The sequence below is a fragment of the Sipha flava genome, unplaced genomic scaffold (genome assembly GCF_003268045.1).
Source record: "Sipha flava isolate LNK unplaced genomic scaffold, YSA_version1 276_pilon_pilon, whole genome shotgun sequence".
Taxonomy (NCBI): Eukaryota; Metazoa; Arthropoda; class Insecta; order Hemiptera; family Aphididae; genus Sipha; species Sipha flava.
This window is the reverse complement of record NW_020272941.1, coordinates 246,575-269,924: the sequence shown is the minus strand read 5'-3', so window position 1 is coordinate 269,924 and position 23,350 is coordinate 246,575. Positions and strand designations below refer to the sequence as shown.

Here is a 23,350-nt window from a genome sequence, read left to right as displayed (position 1 = left end):
AACCGTTACTAACCCGGTGATATCACGTTTTTTAAATGTATTTGCTGAACAATATCCATTTGTCTTACAAACTTCACGAGCCAGACAGTTACGTAAGACATTGGTATTTCGTCTATTTTCTCGTTGACAAAAATCCAAGCTCGTAAGCGCTAACAGTTACTAAACCTGACGAAATTTACATTATTAATGGTAATATTTATGAAAACGACTATTTATACTCACAATTTTAAAAACGATTTTTTAACAAAAAAACCATTTTCCCGTTGTATTACAGATATTCAACATTTTTAATCTATCGACAACATTATTTTTATGCGTGATAGATGAAGTTCTTAAATTATTTTGTACATGTCTTTATGATATCGTTTTAAAAAAAATAATAAATCATGTAATACGTATTGAGCAACGAGGAAAAAATGTCGATTGATCAACTGTTGTAACATATTTATATCCTTCTCGGCGCTATTGCCGTTTTTTTAATTGTTCTAATGAAGGCTACTAAAACAACGCCATGCATCAGATACATCATAGATTTATGTAAGAGTACCGCGAGAAGCGGGAAAACTTCACCAACCTTATAGTAAGTGTTCATAGATTATTATAGGGAGAAACGTCAATGTCTGATTTTCTACTATATAAACAACCAACACCAACTTCAGTGCACTGCAGTAATGTGATGTCTTTCATACTCAACTAGATAAGTTTATAGAGTTGTAATAATATATTACCACGTCGCATGTCCACCGGACCGAGAACAAATAAATTCAATTTAATTAAAACGACAAGAAAGTATTTTCAACAACTATACACGACGATCGGGGGTGTGGAGTAGGGAAAGAGGATCAGTGCGCTCGCGTTACGCGGGAACACGAGCACAGGCCGGTTACGGATACGCGTTTTAATTATACCAGAACAAAATAAATGGGATACAGGTAACGGCAACGTTTAATGAGGTCCAATCGACCAAAAACAACAGTCAGTTTATTTATTATATATATTCATATATATAGGGTGTCTCAAAAAGAGCGCAGAATTTAAATCTGCTATGAATTAAATGTATTTCTTTTAAAAAAACATAATATATATATATATCATTCTCTTCAGGAGAGGTTAAGGTTTCACAGTGAAAAATAATATCGGACATATGACCCCCCCCCTTACTAGCCCTACAGGCGATTATTATTTCCATAAAATTTACCAACACTTGATCACACATTTCCCCATCAAGTTCATCGAGGACACGACGAATTTCTTGCTTAAATTCCAAGACTTTTCGAACTTTGTTCTGGTAAATTCGTGACTTAGTGTATCCCTAAGAAAAAAACACGGCGTCAAGTCGCAAGATCGTGGTGGGTAGACTAATCTCGTTACGTGAAGAACAAAGCTACCCATCTCGATCTTGCTACATGATGCCATGATTTTTTCTTATGGGGATATACACTAAGTGACAAGTTTTACATAGTTCGAAATGTCTTGGAACTTAAGCAAGAAATTCGTCATGTCCTTAACGAACTCGATGGGACAATGTATGATCGAGTAATGGTAAATTTTATGGAAATAATAATCACCTGTAGGGTTAGTAAGGGGGGGGGGGTCATATGTCCCATATTATTTTTCACTGTCAAACCTTAACCTCTCCTGAAGAGAATGATTTATTAGTTATGTTTTTTTAAGAAAAGTAATTTAATTTATATCAGATTTAAATCCTATGTTATTTTTGAGACACCCTATATATGTAAAGCGATTGTATGAGTACCAAAAGAAGGGGGTAAGATCACGGATCGATTACAATGAGGATATACTAATACATTATAATAATATGCTCTCGCGGGTTGACTGTATGCGGTTTTCCATTATTACTTCTTTTTTTTTTCATATGGTAAACGGTATTATCGCATATAAATACTACTCTCTTTGATTTCATTTATTTATATATAACGCTTATATAGTGGCTTTTGTTTTCGGTAGCGATTTTTTTTTTCATTCTTCTTACCATATCATTTACATAACGCAGTGTGTAGCTCATCTCAAACTTTATATACGTATATATAATCATGTACGATATATCGCACGCGCTGCCTTTTTAGCGAAATAAAATCACCACTCCTTCAGCCCCATTGAATTGAGTGTATATTATATGCACCTCTTATATACCGCTCTATTTGTTGTGTTCGTTCAGGCGGCATGTGCATAACACCCGTGATTCGTGGATGAAAAATAATAGCAAAAAAAGAAGCCGCCGTTCTAATATATATACAAGTAGTGTATCGTATTCGTAAAAATAAAAATAAAACATAAATCTGTTCACAAAGGATCATCATCACGTCACTAAAGCTGCTACTGTTGCAGTACTTTTGAGCTTTGGTATTCCGAAATTTGAATGCATATGCAGTATTTTTAATAAAAAACTACGGTCCAGAATGAACTTATCGTGTTAATGGGCATCTCGCTTTTAACATTATTATTCTCATAATACGATACAACACATAAAAAAAATATTAATAACCGTGTAACTTTATCACGAAAAATGCGTAAACGTAAACATAATACCTCGATTTCGTGAAAATATAACGGAATAACGATGCATTACACATGGGTACGTAAGCGGTTGTGTATACATTCTAGCGTAGACGCATTATAGGTACCTACGTGCAGTTGCGAATAAGGGCTTTAAATTTTTTTTCTCGAAATAAGCGATACGAAGAACATTACAGGTTAGTGTAATATTTCGCCGGTGACAGTCTTTGGCTTCGTTAACAAGACAACACGAATATACATGGTTCGCGATGTCTTGCACAGCATAAAACATCGTGGTGACCTTCGCCGATTGTCTTGGTCTACACAATCCGCACAGCTGCCGAAGCTATCCGCACAAATCTGTCATAGAACGCTTTGAAAGTGCGCTTCCCGCGCGTGCATACGGTAATATAGTTGTATCGGAGCCAGAGGCGACTGCTGTGGCGTTCGTTCGGTTTCGCATAGGAACGAAGAAAGACTTATGGTGATGATCGAACGACGAGGCGGGCCATAACCGTACGTGTTGGTGACAAACGCGCACACCGTGCGGTACGTGTACGCAAGGAGGAATGTTTCCTGGCGCGTGGTCCGAGCAATGACGGAAAGCGGCTGTTTATGATGCGTTCTTTGTGATGGCAATTTTTTCCGCAGAACGAGCGTGTAATCGCACGCATCGCCCTACGTGTGTGCATGCTTCATGTGTTACCCACAAGCCATTGTGCGCGGAAAATCCGCGTCTCCACGCATCGGTTAGCTCGGTTCTCCCCTCATGTACAAACACGCACTACACGAGTTGTCATGGTCCGTAGTACATGATTTATCTGCTGCGGCGTACTCGTGGTATGTCCTCCGCACAGGGTTTTGCTCTGCGATCGTACACGCATCATATGCACCCGTATATATACACGCATATGAATGTACACGACCTGGTCATCGTGATGGTGATGAGAGCAAAAAAGACTTGGATATACTCGTATATTCGTAGCGGTTAATAGGCGTATAATATGTGCAAGGAAGGAGACTCTGGTTCCCGTACTCCTCTTTTACAGATATTGTGTAGGCATAATAAGAACGGTTTTGTCAGTTTTGGCGGAAATTCTAAGTCGATTAACAACCTCAGTTTATACTTTAATGATTGCGATTAAGTATTGGGTAATAATGCGAGATTTTACTATCGTTATCGTTTTAGAAAAAAAAAACATAATATTTCTAATATTTTTCATACGGATAGTCACGAAATGAAGTTCATAATACTTAATAATTAGTGATAACACCAACAATAATAATCGCTTTGAACGGAATACTAATCACACGGCATTCTGAACTAGTAAAAACGACAAGGTCTCCGTCCGGATTTATAGCAACGAAACAAGTTCAAGCCGTTAAAAAAGTTAACCAAAACGTTCCAGCGCATATGGATTTACACCACGTGGATAACCACTCCGAGACTTTACACGCGGGACGGGTCGGAATAGGAATCGGTCGGCCGAAAAAGTTCGAACGCACCTGACCCCCACACGTAGGCATTTCGGCAACGGTCGAAAACCCCATTAACACCGCGCGTGATGACGACGAGCCGAAAACAAGAGAGATGAAGATGATAGAAAAAAATAAAACTGAAAAAAATTAATCCGCAAAACATCCCGGTCTATTACATGTACCGGCCGGCGGCAGAAGCACTGTGAGACACGAGTACGTCCTCTGCGGGGCCCGGCGCGTTTTTCGAATTCCGCACACGAATACGTCTGCAGAAGAATGCGCGTGTGACAAAAACATGTCCACTATGTACATACACGCACGTGAAACCTATGCGGGACTCAGGGTGTACGTACGCACAGGAAGATATTCTGAATGCGTGTGTATGTGCCGTACTCTGTTTATGCGTGTTTTTGGAAGCGACGAAAAAAACGCATTCCACGGTGGCGGCGGCGGCTGCAGTGATGGTTTTTTCCGCTCTCGCATGCAGCCGTCTAAAAATCACACCGGTGTACGAACACAAAGCAAAAAATTTAGCCCATTTAATTAAACGTTATCAAAAAATAATGAAAAACCGTCGAAACCGAGCAAAAAAAAAAAACACAATACGAAATCTGAACGATATGAAAGTTTAAAATAACTGCGAACGACGATTATTATTATTACTAGAGTCGTATTTTTTTTCCTGTATATATGTGCGTGCCTTCCTATTATTTCCACCGGCGCGCCAGTGCACGAAAAATGTCCGCCAAAACCAGAGGTCCGTCAATGTATAAAGATAATCCGACTGTTTTATTTGATTTTGACAGATACATACACGCTGTATAGTATACTCGTTGACCAAATCGGTGACATGTTGCTGGCGAATGTTCGTTGAAGCAAACTTATAATTTGATAATTACTATTTTTATCTCGGTGAACTGGATAGGTTTGAGCCATGTATTTCGTTTCTGGTTTCTTGTTTTTATCCGTGTTATGTGTTTTGTATTATAATTCGCGTGTGAGATGCATAGCTGTGCATTACACGGCTGCGGTTACGGTTGGCGTGGAGTTATACCCCATGTGCGATTAACCAGCTGTATAATCGCGCTGTTATCATCACGCGTTATACCACACGAATTGTTTTAACATCGTATTTTCAAGAGTAAATAACAACAAAAACCGTATACGTTCCGAACAAGTAACAATACGGATCGTTTTTCATAATTTTTATTTATTCTATGATAAACTACGGAGTAGGTGTGATTATAAAATTCTTTATCATTGCTTGTTTAATAATATTATTTTCTTAAATAAAACTATTATTTGAATTTTAAATTGTATTAGTCTACCATATTGTTTAACATGTTCAATTTTTTTTTTTTTTTTTTTTTTAATCCCATCGTTGATCGCTTCAAATTTATAAAATATTGATGTATTAAATATTTTTAAAAATAAATTTAAAACCCTGTTTTGTTTAATTTATACGCATTGTTATTTTTTCATAGATAATATTTAAACTACATAGAACTTTTTGTAAATGACCAATATAACCAGTTGTATGGATTTACGACTAATTCGATTTTGTTTTATTTATTTATAGATTCCTTCGTTGTAGTTCATCTTCTAGTAAACTATAAAAATGCTCGGTTTGTGTTTTACCTATTTAAAGAGAAATTTAATTATTAATGGCAATCAGTCGTTTAATCCAATAGACAAATCTTTATGGACTGGTTTCTTATAATGAGAACGAATAATCATAAATGTTTCTATACGGATTCGAATCAAGATCATCTGGTTTTCTCCTTGCTACGCATTCAAAAAACATACAACACAGTCAAATTACACACGGGTGTCTCATAGTTATTCATTGAATATCATAAATAGGTTTATTTTTACCTGATTTCTATGTATTTTTAAATATATTCTTATTTTAAGACTATTTATAAATCTTTAAACTATTTTGTTGATTAAAAAAATAAAAATAGATACTAATTTTTGTACACACTACAGATGTTACAAAGGTACAAAATTAACATTTTTAAAACTTACATAGTGCCAGCGATCAATTATTTTATTATGATAAATAACACATTCAATACATAATGTATAAATTCGTTAATATTCGTGATGAAATGTATACAATTAATTAATTGTAAGGAATCGATTAAATAAAAATAACTTTTTTCATTTAATTTAGGCACATTCTAAAATTAACGACAAAAATGATATTATTTAGTAACATTTTGTTAATTTACATATTCATATTCGTCAATTAGTATTGTTTTCTGTTTTAATATAGAAATAAAATAAAATAATACTAATGTGAGAATATTATAAGTGAAATCGTGATGAATATTTTCACCCGATGGAGAGGTATGTGCATGTACACAATCGTGACGTACTTATGTTTAAATGGAGCAAAAAGCTATATCATTCCGGAAAATATAAAAAACGAAAATGTTCTATACATTTTTAAATGGGGATAAAAAATAAAAACTATTACAGAAACGGTAGGCACAGTGTTTTTTCTCGCACTACTAGTCGCGTACCGTACCTATTATTATATTGTTGTTGTTGTTTTTTTTCTTTTTCTATTTTATAGTTAGTATTGTCAGTTCTCTGACCAGTCTCGTCCTTATCAACAACGTACGTATAATATTATATGGGAGATCGACGGGAGTATAAACGTAGCGTGTCGGTACGTGCCAACAGTGTACACGAACTAACCGTAAAATTCGAGTTACTCTTACACACACTTCAGCGCACGAGCAGTTGATGTTGGGCTTTTTTCATATACATTATTATATCATTGTCCACGCGCAGAGAAGATACACCGTGCTTAGAACACGAGTACCGTCGAAATAAATAATAATAAAAAAATAATAACAATAATAACGATAAAAAAATCCGATTCATTTTGTAGCCATGAACATAATACGACGAGTATAATGTGCCATACCGAGGTAATTGGACCATTTTCGACGAGCAGTACCTATATACCTAACGTACAACGTGTATTTCCATGTAACGTCCGCGACGACGACGTCACAACCGAACCGACAAAAAGTGCGGCGGGTACCTAAACACAGGCTCGATGATACGAAATTCATGACGGTCGATCGTCGTTTTGAACGACGTAGTCGTATAATATGAGAGCGCGTTCAAATTGAAATATACATATATTATTGTTATTATTTTTTTTTTTTTTTTTTATGTTATACACATTACACGAACATTTAATAAGGTTAACGATCTGTCGAAAAACGACGAGTGTTGATGCCACAGCAGCAGCTATTATTATTATCATACACAGGTGCTCCAGTGCAGTTCGGCGCAGAACAATGTCCGACAACTCGGGCAAATAACACTCAAAAACAACACATACGGCTGTGTAATTGTAATTATTTTATGATTCGTATATATCATGTGTGTACACGTTATAATACTACGTACGCAATTACAATGAAGAAGAAGAAGACAAAAATACAACACACACATTCCACCGTGGGAATATACTATAACTTACGGGAAGTATAATAACGACGCGCGGCGGTCGCACTCAAGTTGAAAACTGCACGTATAATAATAATAATTCACAGTGCCTTAAAATAAACCTCACGCGGGCAACAATTAATACGAGCACATTATATTATCTGTATAACGTCTTTTGGTGTGTGTGAAAATTAGATAGAAGAATTAAACACTTTCAGTAATGCTCTTCTCTTACGATGTGCATGCATGTATCTCGTACAAATATCTAGTGTATATATTATTATTCGTATACCGTAAACCTGAACATAAACACACACATTCACGTAAATTTGGTATAATAATTACATATTTTTCAGATGGAAACAATACACTGGTGCTACACACACACACATACAAAACGCACATAAACATGTGGGTATGTGTTTAAAAATAAGGTTTCACATTTTGTACACAAACGTGAAAACAATAATCACGTGTGAGAATTATTATGAGTTGCTAGTGTGATTTTGGTAGCGAAATGTATATTATTAATATACGCACAACTCAACCCTTGATTACAAATAAACAGTTTTCAGAAAAATTAATTTTGCTTTCTCGTTTTTAATTTGCAGCTCTCCTCTATTATATTTTATACTTTGATACAGTTAAAATTACCCACACACTTTTTTTTCACCGAATAAAATGTTTAATAATAATAGAACATTGAATTGTTCTTTTGTAATTTGAAGTATATTAGTTATTATGCTTATTATTTTGAAATTTATAAGTGCACTGAAATTAAGATCTTTTAAATTACATCACAAAAATATTAAAAAAATTATTAGATTAGGTAAGTTGTACCTATGCTAAACTATTACAGTTAATTGAAAATGCTTTTATAAGGAAAAACTACATTAATATAAAAAAATTCAAACAAATCTAACACCAAATTAATTTTTTTTACATTATCAGCAATTTTATGATCATTTTCAACATCGTAAAAAATCTATTCACATTAATATCTGATTTTAAATAAAAATTACTATTTGTTGGTTAATTTTTCACTTGGTGCACATTATAAATTATTTTATAATGAGAAAAATTGTATTTAAGAAAATTGTACAAGTTATTCTTTATACTTTTGATTTTACGTCAGGAAGTTACACGAGTATACTCGTTAGTATGATAGTGCGACACTGTTCAAGTCTCCGACTACAAACCAATAATAACGTGTTTTCCGTTTTAAATGGGAGTGCCTCGAACCATAACAATACTATTAAGTGGTTATTTCCTCATGAATCAATCAATGGGTATATTATTAATAACAACAATGTTTATGTTTATCTTTCTTCGATTATTTTAATACATTTAAAAATAAACAAATGATACATGCAATAGTATCATAACTGAATCAGTATATACTCGTATACTATGTTGTCGAAAAAATAAAATAAATTGAAGACTTACATTGGGAAAATTTCCTTGCTTATCTATATATTCTCAATTGAAACCGTGCTTAATAAAATAAAAGATTACAAAATTAATTTAGTATATTATCATACGATATAATATAATTAAATGGAATGAATTAAAAAAAAATGTTTAGTTATATTATTTGAAGTTTATGGTTATCACATGTTTTTATGGAACCGTTTATTTCAAACGATTAGTTGAAGAATAGTAAATTTCCAAATAAATAAAACAGTTTAATAACGTTAATGATTAATTTTGTATCAAACTATGAATATAAACATAAAAATATCACGAGGCACTAAAAAGTACACGTTTATTATTTTAAGTACCTACAATTTTCATTTTGTATTAGAATATATTATTTAAAGATGTAAAATAGTTCATATTATATAATTACAGTAAGCAAAATAAAATAGAATATAGCTTAACCATATTCTTAAAAGAATATTTTATTAATTTTTCAACTGAATTTCATCGTAAAATAATCATAAATAATATTGGAACATCTCTTTTTAATGGAATGTAAGAAAAATCCAAGATTATTATTTAGGCACAACAACTCTTTTAATTTCATGAAAACTTAAAATTTAGTTTACAACATTTTAGGTAAAATTATAATAATTTCATTATATTTTACTTACTGCACTTTAATTTTTGTACAAATAATTTTAATTTATAATAAAAATTTTTTAAACAATCTCTGTTTAACTCCTAATTGTTTTTTATTTACCATAATTGTAACTGTTAGTACGGTTTATACATTTCACATTAGTGTTTTAAATTATGAATAATTTAAGATTATACTACATTATTCAAATGCTAATCGACCAAAACTAGGACCATTTTATAATCAAGTTATACAAAAAAAATGTTTTAACTGATTTCCACACGTGTGGTCAGTTATCATATCTCACGACCAATTAACCAGCGGGAACAGTATCGCGTACAATGTTGACAGAACCATGACTGCGTACCCAAATAGGGGAACGGTTACAGTGTCGGGTAATTATTTCGTCTAAAGAGTATAAATGTAAATGGAGCTGTAACCGCACGGAATGCATTGGACCAAGGGCGCCCATAAGAAAATTCTCAAGAGAGGACAACATTTTAATTTAACAATCTATTCATAAATAGAAATGACCCGCGATATAGGAAGGGGTTTACAATTTTACATTATACTATTACATTATATATATATCAAACTGGAAGATTATAAAATAATAATTATTTAACCAATTTACCATAAAAGTAATTTATTGAAATTTTTATTTAGTTAATAATATAAATTGGACACTTAAACATTAGTTATATTTATTAAAATATTTTAATTTACAAATATTATATAAATATTATGGTTGTGTACACACACACATAAACATACCGTATTTTTGGAAATACTCAAATTTTAAGAATTGATAATTATCCTTAGAATAGAAACGAAAAAGCGTATTGTTATTTATAGGTGATAACTTGATTTTCCAAACTAAATAGATTTTTCATAAAAAAATTATAAATTTTCATATATTAAATTAAATTTTTAAATTTTATATAAATAAATATTTTCTGATCATAGTAAACAATTTTTCAAGATTTGTGACATTTTCCAGGGGGGAAATGTCTCTCCTTTGCCTCCCCTCATATGGGCACCTTTGCATTAAACCAATGCAGACGCGCAAATAAAACAATATTACACACCTAACCGCGGTCGATTGGTTCTTCGCGGTCTAACATCTTCCGAACGATATTGTTGTAACCGGCGATCGAATACGAAACACATCGACGTGATAACGTTTAAAAAAAAAAATGTTTATTGACATGTTAGTAGATTATTTTGCGATTCGTGTGTACTCACGTCTGTGTCATCCAGGAAAGAGAATACATCCAATTTGTCCATGCGCACGGTGCCTTGGAACGGATAGATGAGAGTCCCTCTGGACACGTTCACGTTCGTCATCACGGTGATTTCGGGTTCCAAGTGTCTCTTGTTGGTCCTGGGCGCGTTAGCTTGCGCCGGCACTGCCTGCAAGGACAGTTCCTTCGGTATGAGCACGCACGTTTCCATCACACTATACTACGGTCGCAGCCGACGGTGTACCGCGGAAACGAAAACACGATATTGTCCGCGGTCGGTACACTGCGCGCGCGCGAATTCGATGTCGGGAGAAAACTACGGAAAAACCCGTCGGGTCGAGTGCGTTCGTTTGCTTTTCAGACGTTCGGTTTGCCCATTGTCGCGGTGATGCTATTATTATTGCTGTCCGAAGTCATCGGTCGACGCGGATAACAGTTTAAAACGCGTTCATCGTGACACAGTTTATTGGACCGTATTGTACGCCGAAATCGGGGGGGGGGGGCGCACGCGGAAAATACACCGGTATCGATACGGTAGGTACACTGCAAAAGTTGGGGCGATAGGGTCGAACACCGGTGTGGTCACTAAAAACGAAACAAAAAAAAACTGAAAGAAAATTAAAAATCAATCAACCGATTACGCGAAGATCGCAGCGACGAGAACGACTACTGCCGGACACACGCGCGCGGGCCAGACTCGCACCACTTGCCCACCGTTGCTACTGGTACCGCGGTTATTACCGGTGCTGCTCGCGCAACGACTGATGTGCACACTGCGAGTGTACTGGTCGCCACTGGGTGTATGTGTGTGTGTGCGCGCGCGAGACGTCGGTCGAACGACTACCGAAGAAGTGCAAGGCCGCGCGCGGTAGCGTCCACGGAGAGCCCACGTGCGGCCTAACCTGAAGGGCAAGACGATGGGAGGCGCGGACGCGACCGGCCGTGCACGCCCACCCGGTGACGTGTCGGCCAATCGCCGGCGCCCGTCCGATTCTCCCGCCGCCGCGGTCCGAGGCGAAATGTTCCACACGTAATTCGTATTACAATATCATTTGAATAACAATGCACATGCGTGTAGGCACGTGCGTTATGCGAACAGTGCCAATACAATCATTAATCGTATGTGTTACGTACCGATTATAACAATTATATTGTATACATAATATTGAGAACGAATCCGCACGGCCAACGCTGGATGTTGGGCGAACGATTTGGGTCCGGATACGACGAGGAAATCCATAGGTAACACCGAATAACTGTTACCGAATATTAAATAATTTCTTATTACCACACTTGCAATTTCCGACCTCTTTGGGAACGTCGATCGGTTCAACGATTATTCCATGTCCTACGGTAACCGTACGTCATTGTTATCGTTTTTAACTATCGTTTAATTATTTGACCGACACATCTATGTTACGGATTTTTTCACACGGTCATGGTGCGATCGCTACCGATCTACCGCGTTTGTACTCATTGCTCATATCGTTTATATGGTCACGAACATGATTTCCCGCGCATGACGACTTTCAACCGTTCAAAGATGTGACGGTAAGTCATATTAGTCTTTCAACCCTTTCCGTGACAAAAACGCGAATCCTATCTTTTTATCATAACCATGCTGTTGGTTTACGATTATGTTATGACTCTGAGGTATAAAATACAATTAAAATTCAGATTTAAATTCAATAAAATAATTTTAAAAGATTAAAATATCGCTTTTATTTTATTCTTACGCATAGTTAATTGTATCGTGTTCCGTTCAATAATGCATTTATATGTAAATTTGCTTAATTATACGAAATAACTATATTATTATATGTACACGTTATCAACTATATTTTATAGCTTTGACCTATGAGTCGAGAATTTACTCAATGTAAAATCTTGAATTAATATTGTACTATTTGGCCTGGAAATATAATTGTATATGAATCATATACTTTTAAATGTACCAAGTAATTTTTTAAAGGGTTAAAAATAAATTTTTTTACGGATACATTAAATTCCAGCCATCATTTGTATTTCAATTGATACAATTTAATAATAATTTTGTATTTTACGCAAGGTTTAACTTATATTTATGGTACCTATAGGCGAAATAATTATTTAACATCATAATGTAATTATTCCATTAGTCTCATGCCGAGTTGGGCATTAGTCGAATAAAATATTATTCGATTAATTATTTGAATAAAAAATTATTCTTCATTGATTTATTCTTAATTTTATTATTGATTTTTATTTTTATTCATTATTTAGTTTGTATTATTATTCCGTTATTCATTACTCGGTTATTCGTTATTCCCTATAATCATATAAATAATAAATTTAAATCCTTAATAACGATGTATAATAATAATAGATTTATTATTTATTATTATTTATTATTTAGACTTAAATAATATATATATAAAGGTAATACATATTAATACATATAATAATTGAAAAAAATAAATTAAATATACTTTTATATTTAATATCATTATTTAATTAATATCATTCATGATTTTGACGAATTTATTCCGAATAATTGTTTTATTCACGAATAGAACTATTCAGAATAATTTTATTCTTTATTCAGTATACCACAATTATTCAGAATAAAAAATTATTTTTTATTCATAAATAAATTAGTTATTCATGCTTTTATTTTGATTTGTTTTTGCCCAACTCTGGTCTCATGTGAGCCGTAATCGTGTCCATACAAAACTGAGTTTACACATTTTTTTTCAAAATATCACCATTTGAATAATGCCACTCACCTTTTGCAGTTCGGCAATTTTTGACGGATAAAAAAATTTCTACAGTTCCATAACCTCCGTATTCACCAGATATTGCTTCATGTGACTTCAGGCTGTTTCTAAACCTAAAACTTGGACTCAAAGGTGAACGTTTTGCGACGATTGAAGACATTAAACTTAATGCCATAGCAAATCTCAGGGCCATTCCAATACAGGGATATCAAAGATGTTTCCATCAGTTAAAAAGTCGTTGAGGTAAGTGTATTTGTGCTAAAGAACGATATTTTAAAGAAGATTAAGTAGATTTATATTTAAATTGTATATATAAAAAAATAAAATGAAATTCCGGGAACTTTTTGATCCTACTACGTACAGCATTTAGTGTAATACTATAAAAAAAATAATATTTTTGGTTTTCTGATTTAATGTTTAAATAAACAGAATTTTTTTTTTTTTGAAAAAAAAACTTAGAGATGGTTGGTCAGGTAGTTTTATATATATATATATATATGCATTGGCCAAGCGTTACATACTCGGTAACAGTAAAATACTTTGTTTTTATTCAACTCTGAATGGAATATTATTCCCATTTGAAATCAGAAATCACTAAGTTGATTACTATGTAATGATATTTTTAAATTATTAATATCAATAAGACATATTTAATTTGGGCTATCCATAAATGTGTATATATATTCCATTAGATAATATAATGTAAAAAAGATAAACAACTGTTGATCAATATTAATTTCACATATTACGATTTTTTGCGTTGAAGATTCGGATGTGCTATTTTTTATGTTTTTGTCATGAAAAAGGTACTGATGGGAAAAAAAAGTAACGCCGCAAAATAAATGCATAAGCAACTAAATATACCTAACTATTTGTCTTTATCTGAAATACAATATCATATCCAGCTAGCCATGACACAAAATAGTGTCAATCGAATTGTTCGATTTATTTTTCTTTAAAATATATTGAATTTCACAATATTTCTGATCTATGAATTCCCAAACAAAACTAAGCGTAAAAAGTTTAAAATATTATTAAGCAAGGAAAAGAGTTGTAAAATTGTATTATGACCAGGGTTCGGATTTTATAGCATTTGTTACTTATTATAAGATATAGTTAAATATAGCAGAGTGAGCTATTCATTTGTGTTATTAACCAGGGACTCCAAATTAGAAATTTAATTTTGCTATTTTTTGCATATTTGAAGTATTTTAGATTTTTAGTGCTATTTTTGAAATTGTCATCATTCAAGGTAAAACAAGTATAGGTACATAAAACAAGACGTACATAAAAGTTTTTTAAAATTGTTAACAGAAGATGGGGTAAGTTTAATTTTTTTTATTAATGTATTACCTTATAAAATAATATAATGCATTTGATAAAATTTTGACTTACATTTTTTTTTTTTTTTTTTTTTGCTATTTTTATTGTTTTAGGGCATATTTATAGAACATATTTTAAGGTTTTTTTAGTCATATTATAGCGCATATTTTAATATTTTCGGTGCTATTAAATCTGAACCCTGATTATGACTATGTATAAATGTATTATAATATGTATAAATACTATGACTTCTTACTTTCTGCTTATAATCACATTTAATAATAATAAAAAATCTTTTATCTGTTGGGGTGTATTATAAGTGTAAAGGATTTGTTGGCTCTTGACTAGTATCTAATTGAGAAACATAATTAACATTGTATTAGCTATTTTAATAATACATCAATTAAAATTTCATCATAAAAAGTTCAATAAAATTGTTTTATTCTAAAAGCATTCATCATTTTGGTTTAAATTTTATCTTACTTTATACATTGAATAAATCATTATAATTGTTCCTCTCCTTAAAAATCGTAATATATAATTACACGCAGTATCTTAAAATATATATTTTATCAAAGAAACAACTTTAAAGAAAGTTATGTTTTTCGTACAATAAAGAATTTTGGTAAATTTTAAATTTTAAGTGCTCAAAAATACTATCATAGGTGTTTATATAAAATATATTATTAATATATAAGAAATTTAAAATCCATTAAAAATGTGCATTATATGTTTAATCAGAATCGTTAAATCTTTCAAAGTGTTACCTCAACTAATATTAAAATTTAAGAATTATTTAAAAATAATATGTTTATAATATTAAAAAAAAAAAAAAGGCGGACAATCAAATAAATAAGCGAATATAATTTTAAGGTCAGCTTATGCGCACACACATAATACAATGTTTAGTTAAATTTAAAGACAACGATTTACATTATCATCCGTGATATTATTCGAATACATTGTTTAAATGTATCAAATTATACTAGTATGGTTAGTTTTTGGGAATTCCTTATATTTCAAAGTGAATTGTATTTTTGAGGATCGATGCGAATGATTTTAGGTTACTAGGCAGTGGTGTAGCCAAAGGGGTGGACCAACGTAGCTATATTCCCCCCTTACGAGTTTTGTTTATGTGAGTTTACTATACTAGTATACTACTATTTGATATTTAAATATTTTAAAACGTTGATATTAATTAAACGTTGACGAATAACAGATGTTTGTCTTTGGTACCTAAGCTTATTATTTCTACTGTGATAACTAGTATATTTTTAGTTGTTATCATGAATATTGTGATGACTCTCGTCAACACTATTGTTGTATAATCACTATAGTTTTTATACCATTTTATTTCGCGGCAATACCGTTAATTTATTATTATAAATTATGTTTTAATAAATACAATTACAACTGTTTTAAAACTCCGGAAATACATTTACAATCTTGGTAGGAGGAAGGGGTTGAAGAATGACTTCTCTTATCTTCTTTTACCTAACCAGCCTTAGTAAATTAACCCCGTCCATTTAAAAATCTTAGCTATGCCACTGTTATTGGATTTAGATTATTGGGTATGTTATTAGAGCTGTTGAAGTAATTCTGTAATGCACACGTTTTTATATGGGCACTCGAGTACCTACATCTTATTATATTTAAGCATTAGCAGTAAGAACGGGCCCTGTATTTCCATTGATTATAATACATGGTGGTAATCCTCTAGTAATGGTTTCCATCCAACACATGAATAATTTATCTATTTTCTCATTAGTTCTTGGAGTCGATCTGAAAAATATAATAATTCGTTAATTAAATTATATTATAAAACAAATTTTATTACTTACAATATGATAAGATCAGATTTTAATGAATGCAGTTCAATTAAATCTCTTAAAAACAACATATCGGCAACGTTCTCTTTATGTAAATTATATTCATGAAATTGATTTCCTAAAAAAAAATAATCACCAATTTAATATTAAATAAATTATATTTTAATTCAAATACCTAAAAGATAATGATTTAATTCTGTATATTATAAATAATTATTGATCTATTTATAACATCAAATACTAAACTAAAACGGCAAATTAGTTATCTATGATAAGTGACGGTTTTTGATTCTTTTTGTTTTCTAAGCATAACAAAAAATATTTATCTTTCACATGTATGTTTAATTGTATTTTCTATGAATACTGAGAGTTAAATTTTCACCAAACGTTATGTGTGGCATTAATTTATAGATTGAACATTTTATAAAATAAAATATTATACTTAAATTTAAGTGTTATGATGAAACTTATATGTGTCTAGTATTATAATATACATTGTATATATAAGAATATGTGAATGGAGGATTAAATAATTAATTTAAGGCCTTAGATATTTAGCTATTTAAATATGCAATTTATGTAATACGCAAGTATTTCTCTATTTTCAATAATATTTTTAAATTATATTTGTTACCTTCAGGATTTACATGTTCTAGTAGAGTGGTAAAATATGTCATTGTTGTAGGATCAGTGGTGCTGGTTAAAATTACATCCAAATAATCGAAATGCACTCGATACATGGATAACAGTTGTTTTAATCTAAAAAAGTTAAAAATAATGTACATTAAAATGGGTCAAGTATATTTTTCTAACGGGAAAATAATATTGATTACTTGATTTTTTCCTTAGTCAAGCATTCGATTTTATCCGTTACGCCGAAAATTCGAAATTTACAGTTTTTCCATGTCGAACTTGATTGTAGTATACATGCAAGAATTAAAGCTAAACCTACAATATATCCATAAATACCATAATTCAACACAATGGACATTGATGCATTTGATTAGTATTTTACTGAAGGCTATAGGTGTTTGAATAATACAAACCTCCATCATTGTACAACCACCACACATCCACTGTTCCGTAGGCTCGTTTTTTCTTATTGACAAATAAAAATTCACAGTCCTTTATGTTTACGAAGCAATCGGATACCCTAAATAATATGTATATTATATTGTATATATAAACATATATTTTAGTGGTCTACTTTTGATGGTTGGGGTTATTTTGATTTGATGTTTTATATGGATCTTCTTTATTTTTTAAATTCTTGAGATTTTGAACAATTAGATTTTGTTTTTTGCAACCATCAGTTGATGAAACGCGGGCTATGATTGTTGCGATACCATTCATATTCGCAACACTAAAACGTTATATATTAATTTGTTTTAATATAATCCATATAAAAACGAACGAGAATAAAATGAACATTTATAAAAATACTTGAAAATATTTAAATAAGTTCGAAGATCTTCATATGGACAATTCAACCAGTCGGATTTATATCCAACCAAAACTATATTTGTCCTTATTTGTCCGTGGCCACAACCATGTACCATATGAGTTGCTACATCTAAATCGGTGTTATCAAGTATAATATACAGGGATTTTATTTTGGATTTTTTTAACCACATAATTCCACGGTCCAGTAGTATTTTCTTTTGCTCGATTGTAAGTGATCCCTTTATAAATTTATTCATAATTTCAACATATTTTAATATTTAATAATCATTTGATTATGTATAAATAAAAACCAACCCTTTCCACGTTGACACTCGTTTGGACACCATTGTTCTTAGTAATCAAATGAGCTAAAGAAATTAACATTTTCCTTGATTCGGGATTTCCAGAAAGCACCATTACATTTGGTAGAAAGTTTTTTACGTGAAATCGTATAGTATTCGCATTGTATATACTATTTATAACAACTTTTAAAAGTTGTGTTTGTATTGAAGATCCCCAATTTAACACTTGATTTTATAAGAACCAATATAAAGATAATAATTAAAATGACTTGTTATGTATTATTTATATTTAATAACTGTAATTACTATTACCGTCATGTTTTCTGGCTGCAATTTTGTACAAAATGCATACAGCACAAACAACAATTGCTGACATTTGCTTATCTATAAACATCATTATTGAAAAACAAATAATACCTCCAGCAAGACTTAGCCATTTGTCATAAAACTAGAAACATGGTCAAATTTTACTGTAATAAACGCAATTTTTTTTTTGTAATTAAGTAATGCATTTATACCTTGAATGATGGCCTCCAACCCAAAGGTTTAAAGTATGCAACGTGAAATGTACATAAATTTAATAATGCGTATGCCGATAAATAAGTAGTGGAAATTAATGATGCAATACTGTTTAGGTCACCTATAACATTTTTCATTGAATAATTGTAAATATTTACAAAGAAAAATCATTACGTTAGGTCAGTTGAATGATAAGTTATAAACCGAGTTTTAGATCATTATATGCATTTTGTTTTCTCCGAAATTAACAAGTAAAGTTATTTTATAAGTAACTTACGGTTTACACGTTTAAATATTTGTGTATTATACGGACTACACTTAAATAAACTAAAATAATATAAAATAAATCAAATATTATTTTGTAAACTATATTAATTTATTATATTTTATCAATTAATTACACTTGTATTACCTATAATAAGTAATGCGGATGAAAGAATCATGGAAAGCACATGAGCACGGTAGGGTTCATTAAATTGTCCATAGCCTTTTGCTAAATATTTTAATAGCGGATAAACGTCATCTTGGCCCATTCTTTGCAAGAGTTTCGGAACGGATACTAATGCTGTTAAAGCTGTGCTTAATGTTGCTCCGAAGCAACCGAAATATATACAAGTCGGCGATAATGCGATTGTCTGGAACAACTAAAAATATAAAGAAATATAAATGTATTTACAATTATAGTTTTAGCGATATAATTCATGGTGAAATTAACATTTTGATCGTAGAGTAATCCTTTGCTGCAGTTCCTCGATGAACAGTTTAAATAAGTACCGTTATTAAGAATATATTCATCTACAATACCACTTGCTTCCCTCAGCTGAACCGCTCCAGGCACTAATATTAATATAACATATGAAGTTATAGTAATGACGATCGACAATAGAGTTCCCTTTGGTATAGAAGTACTTGGGTCCTAAAAATGTATCATTTTACATGATTGTGTTTTGGGTATAAATATTATGAATATTATAATTGAGCGTACCTTGAGATCTCCTGATATATTTGCCCCGGCTTGAATACCAGTAACAGATGGAAAGAAAATGGCAAAAATTGTGAAAAAAGAGTGATGGATGTTGTTCTCAATATCAAATCTATAATCTGAATACCAATTTTTTCTAAACGTATCCACTGAAATGCAATAACAAAATTTAATTTTTCAAAAATAATCATTTAGTGCTGACAATTATTTTACTGCTGAATCCGGTGAAGCCTGATGCTTTTGCGCTAATACTGGTTGGTCCTATACATGATCCAATTATTACGTTGAAAATTCCAATGATTATTGCTATTAAAAGTGCATTTTGTACCTGAAACATTTTTTTATACATTTTTCGATATTTTATATTGTATTATACGTATACAGACTTCAGCTTCTCTATCCATCCCAATGCAACAAAGTATACTCATAGTTATTATAGATACAACTCCTAACGCCCTGAATTCAAAATTTCCGTCTAATATGTTTATGTTGTACGAATTCAACATTAATTTTAATGATGAGCAAAACCCAATCGTGTTCATGGCCGCTGAAATGATGTTGGCAAATGCCAATAAAATACCAATAGATCCTCCAAATTCAGGACCGATTGATCTGGAAATGATAAAATAAAGACCTCCTAAAAAAAATCATATTATTAAAAAAAAGGAATTAATAATTTTTTGAAACAATTTATTACTCAAAACTTAACTTTTAAAATGTATATATTACAAATTAAAGTATTAATTTATACAACCAAAGGAATCAATTAGATTTATTGACTTTGAAAAAATAATTAAAAATAATCGGAAAAGTAAAAATTATTACGAGAAGAGCCGAATAAGTTATAATAATGATTTTAATGATTAAAATTAAAAGGGGAAAAATAAAAACTGAGAATTAATAAATGTATTAGTAAGTTCATAAAAATATGTGATGATATCAACAACATATTTAGGTGTCACGTAAACATGAAATATTATAATTAAAAACATGTTTTCGTATTTTACTAACTTTGGCTACTGATTTATAAAGCGTAACAGAAGCCAGAATGGCCATAAAAGTTAATTAATAATTTTCGTTTTCTTCGATGGTTTGTTTTATTTTTTACTTTAAAATTTATTTACTCACTATAAATTAATTTTAAAATATTTAAATTATTACATTTTCAGTTATAACATCTAAACCAAAACGTAAATGTTGAATCTATCAAAATAAATAAATAAACAAATCTACAATTTCTTTTAAAATGTCATACCATCAATGAAGCATATCTCCACGGCTCGTTCAAGTGACTGTTAAGCCTAATGTATACATAGTGTTTATGTATTTATTAATATAAAATATTTACCTAACGTGTTGTATATTAAATAATTTAGTATATCAAATAAAATACAACAAGAAACCTACGTTTACATATATTACAATAAATTTAATATTTAAAAACACGAATATAATACGGTCGATAATTATAACTATTATTAAGACTATTAACATTAATATATATATATATATATTATAATGTAAGTTTCAATGTTTAATTAATCTGGAGTATTATTAATGATATTAATATAATAAAAATAACTACCTCCTTTTATTTTTCCATTCGTACTGATTGCAGACAGTGATAAAGTAGTGATAAGAATAATAATCAACGAAATGAAAATGATCACTATGGAATTGAGTATTCCCGCTTGTCCTAAGATCCATGGCATTCGTATAAAAAGCATCACGCCCCATATACTGAGTAGACATGGAACCAGTACACCTTTGATCCATCCCAATTTTATTCCAGGACTCTCTTCTGCTTTGATTTCTTCGTCGTGAATCAATTCATTGAAAGATTGTATCTGTAAAAACTGTAATAAAACCATGTACGTGTACGATGTATGTGCATATTATCCTTACAAGCATGTGATATTGCCACTTTTGGCAATTGGCCACCTCCCTAAAATATGATTTTTAGTTCAATTTGTAATATTATTACATTATTATAACTTTGTTTATAAAGGTCATAATATAGTTCAATTATGTTGATGTATAACTAAACAAATTTTGTTTAAACCTACATATAAATAACGTATACTTTAGAATTTCTCAACATTTAAGATAAAATATAACGCTCCTATTATTAATTTTTTTTTTTTTTTTATTCAAGTCTACAGTGTAAACAATTAAGGACATGATTAAGTCAATATGTCGTTTCTTTATAGATAAATAACAAACGACACTGTACACAATATGTGTATATTTCACGTGTAAAATTATCTTAATGTTGACGATTTTTAAAAAATAAGGTTAATTTCAAGTAAATTTTTTTTTCAAATAAAAACATATGTATTTCAATCTCACAGTCACAGTCGTGATAGATATCGTGAAAAAAATACATCCCTATTCATTCATATAGACTTTTTCCATTTTTTATTTTTTTTTTTTATTTTTTTCATACAAACAAATACAATATATCATACAGATAAACATAAAAATATATGTCGTATAATGACTTAACTATTTAAAAATCCTTGAATTTAAATTTAACACATGACTCTCGTGCGTGGTTTATAAAAATATTGATTTTAAACATAATACGTTATGTAGTACCTTATACGAAGACGTTAATTGTTAAATAATAGTCATTTAAAATGTAAATAGGTAAAATATAAAAAAAAAAGTTATAATTTACTGTAAAATAAATATCAAATTTTATATTAGTCACACACATATATATCTATTAAAAATAAAAGTAAATATTTTTACGGTACCTGATCGACCCAGAGATGATTGTTACTTTTTAATTTATTTTCTTTGTGTCCATTCATGTTTGCAAGCTGACAAAATGATGACAACTACATTTATATTTGAAAAAATGAAATTTGAAGTATACAATAATTGAGTTATTATTCAACTAATTTAATTACTTTTGAAAACCATATACGCCACGAGATCTTCACGGTAGATAGACGCGATAGGATATTTGACCATTAATCATATATTACATATATTACAATATTATATACATTTCTCCTGGGGCTAATAATTTTTATCAAGTAGTTGAAGTAAAGTTTAATAATAATGCTGCACGATATGAAGGGTTACAATTAATTTGTATCATCACTGTAATGTTTTTAATTAAGTAAATTATAAAATTAAATAAATTAATTGTGCAATTCATATATATAGTAACAATTATTTAACAAAAAAAATACATCAAGTTGTTTCGTATTTTTATTACATATTATAAAATTATAATATTATGCAGTATAGTTACGTTTATCTGTATATATGTAAAATAATATGTAAACATAAGGTAAAACTAAACAGATAACATATTTAAATATAACGAAGTTCATAAGGTTAGTATTTATTTTTTTTCATTTCAATTAAGAATTTACAACTTAACAGAATTTTTAAGTTAATTTATATTTTAGT

At 30.7% G+C, this 23,350-nt stretch overlaps 2 protein-coding genes across 5 annotated transcripts in view; both read right to left on the bottom strand.

Moving 5' to 3' along the window:
• The window catches only part of LOC112685431 (zinc finger protein 235-like), a 76,270-nt gene extending 64,636 nt beyond the window's left edge, over positions 1 to 11,634 (bottom strand). For both annotated transcript variants that reach the window (XM_025557308.1, XM_025557309.1), the window contains exon 1: positions 10,772 to 11,634. In XM_025557308.1, the coding sequence (XP_025413093.1) occupies positions 10,772 to 10,981 (210 nt within the window). In that variant the 5' untranslated portion in view covers positions 10,982 to 11,634. The remainder of the gene's footprint in view (positions 1 to 10,771) is intronic.
• Positions 11,635 to 15,690: 4,056 nt separating this feature from the next.
• On the bottom strand, positions 15,691 to 23,027 carry LOC112685428 (bumetanide-sensitive sodium-(potassium)-chloride cotransporter-like). 3 transcript variants are annotated; one of them, XM_025557298.1, is made up of 18 exons: positions 22,840 to 23,027; positions 22,684 to 22,767; positions 21,510 to 21,780; positions 20,311 to 20,561; positions 20,138 to 20,252; positions 19,928 to 20,073; positions 19,658 to 19,858; positions 19,355 to 19,586; positions 18,942 to 19,063; positions 18,736 to 18,871; positions 18,437 to 18,648; positions 18,122 to 18,360; positions 17,886 to 18,041; positions 17,725 to 17,831; positions 17,512 to 17,626; positions 17,313 to 17,437; positions 16,691 to 16,796; positions 15,691 to 16,631 (listed from the first exon to the last, which is right to left on the bottom strand). In XM_025557298.1, exons 2-18 carry the CDS (start codon positions 22,738 to 22,740, stop codon positions 16,502 to 16,504), a joined length of 2,721 nt encoding a protein of 906 aa, XP_025413083.1. In that variant the 5' UTR covers positions 22,741 to 22,767; positions 22,840 to 23,027; the 3' UTR covers positions 15,691 to 16,501. The 3 variants fall into 3 exon arrangements, with proteins under 3 accessions (XP_025413083.1, XP_025413085.1, XP_025413086.1); XM_025557300.1 differs by lacking the exons at positions 22,684 to 22,767; positions 22,840 to 23,027 and having other exon boundaries at positions 20,311 to 20,536; positions 21,510 to 21,787; XM_025557301.1 differs by lacking the exons at positions 21,510 to 21,780; positions 22,684 to 22,767; positions 22,840 to 23,027 and adding an exon at positions 21,180 to 21,253.
• Between the last annotated feature and the right edge of the window lie 323 nt (positions 23,028 to 23,350).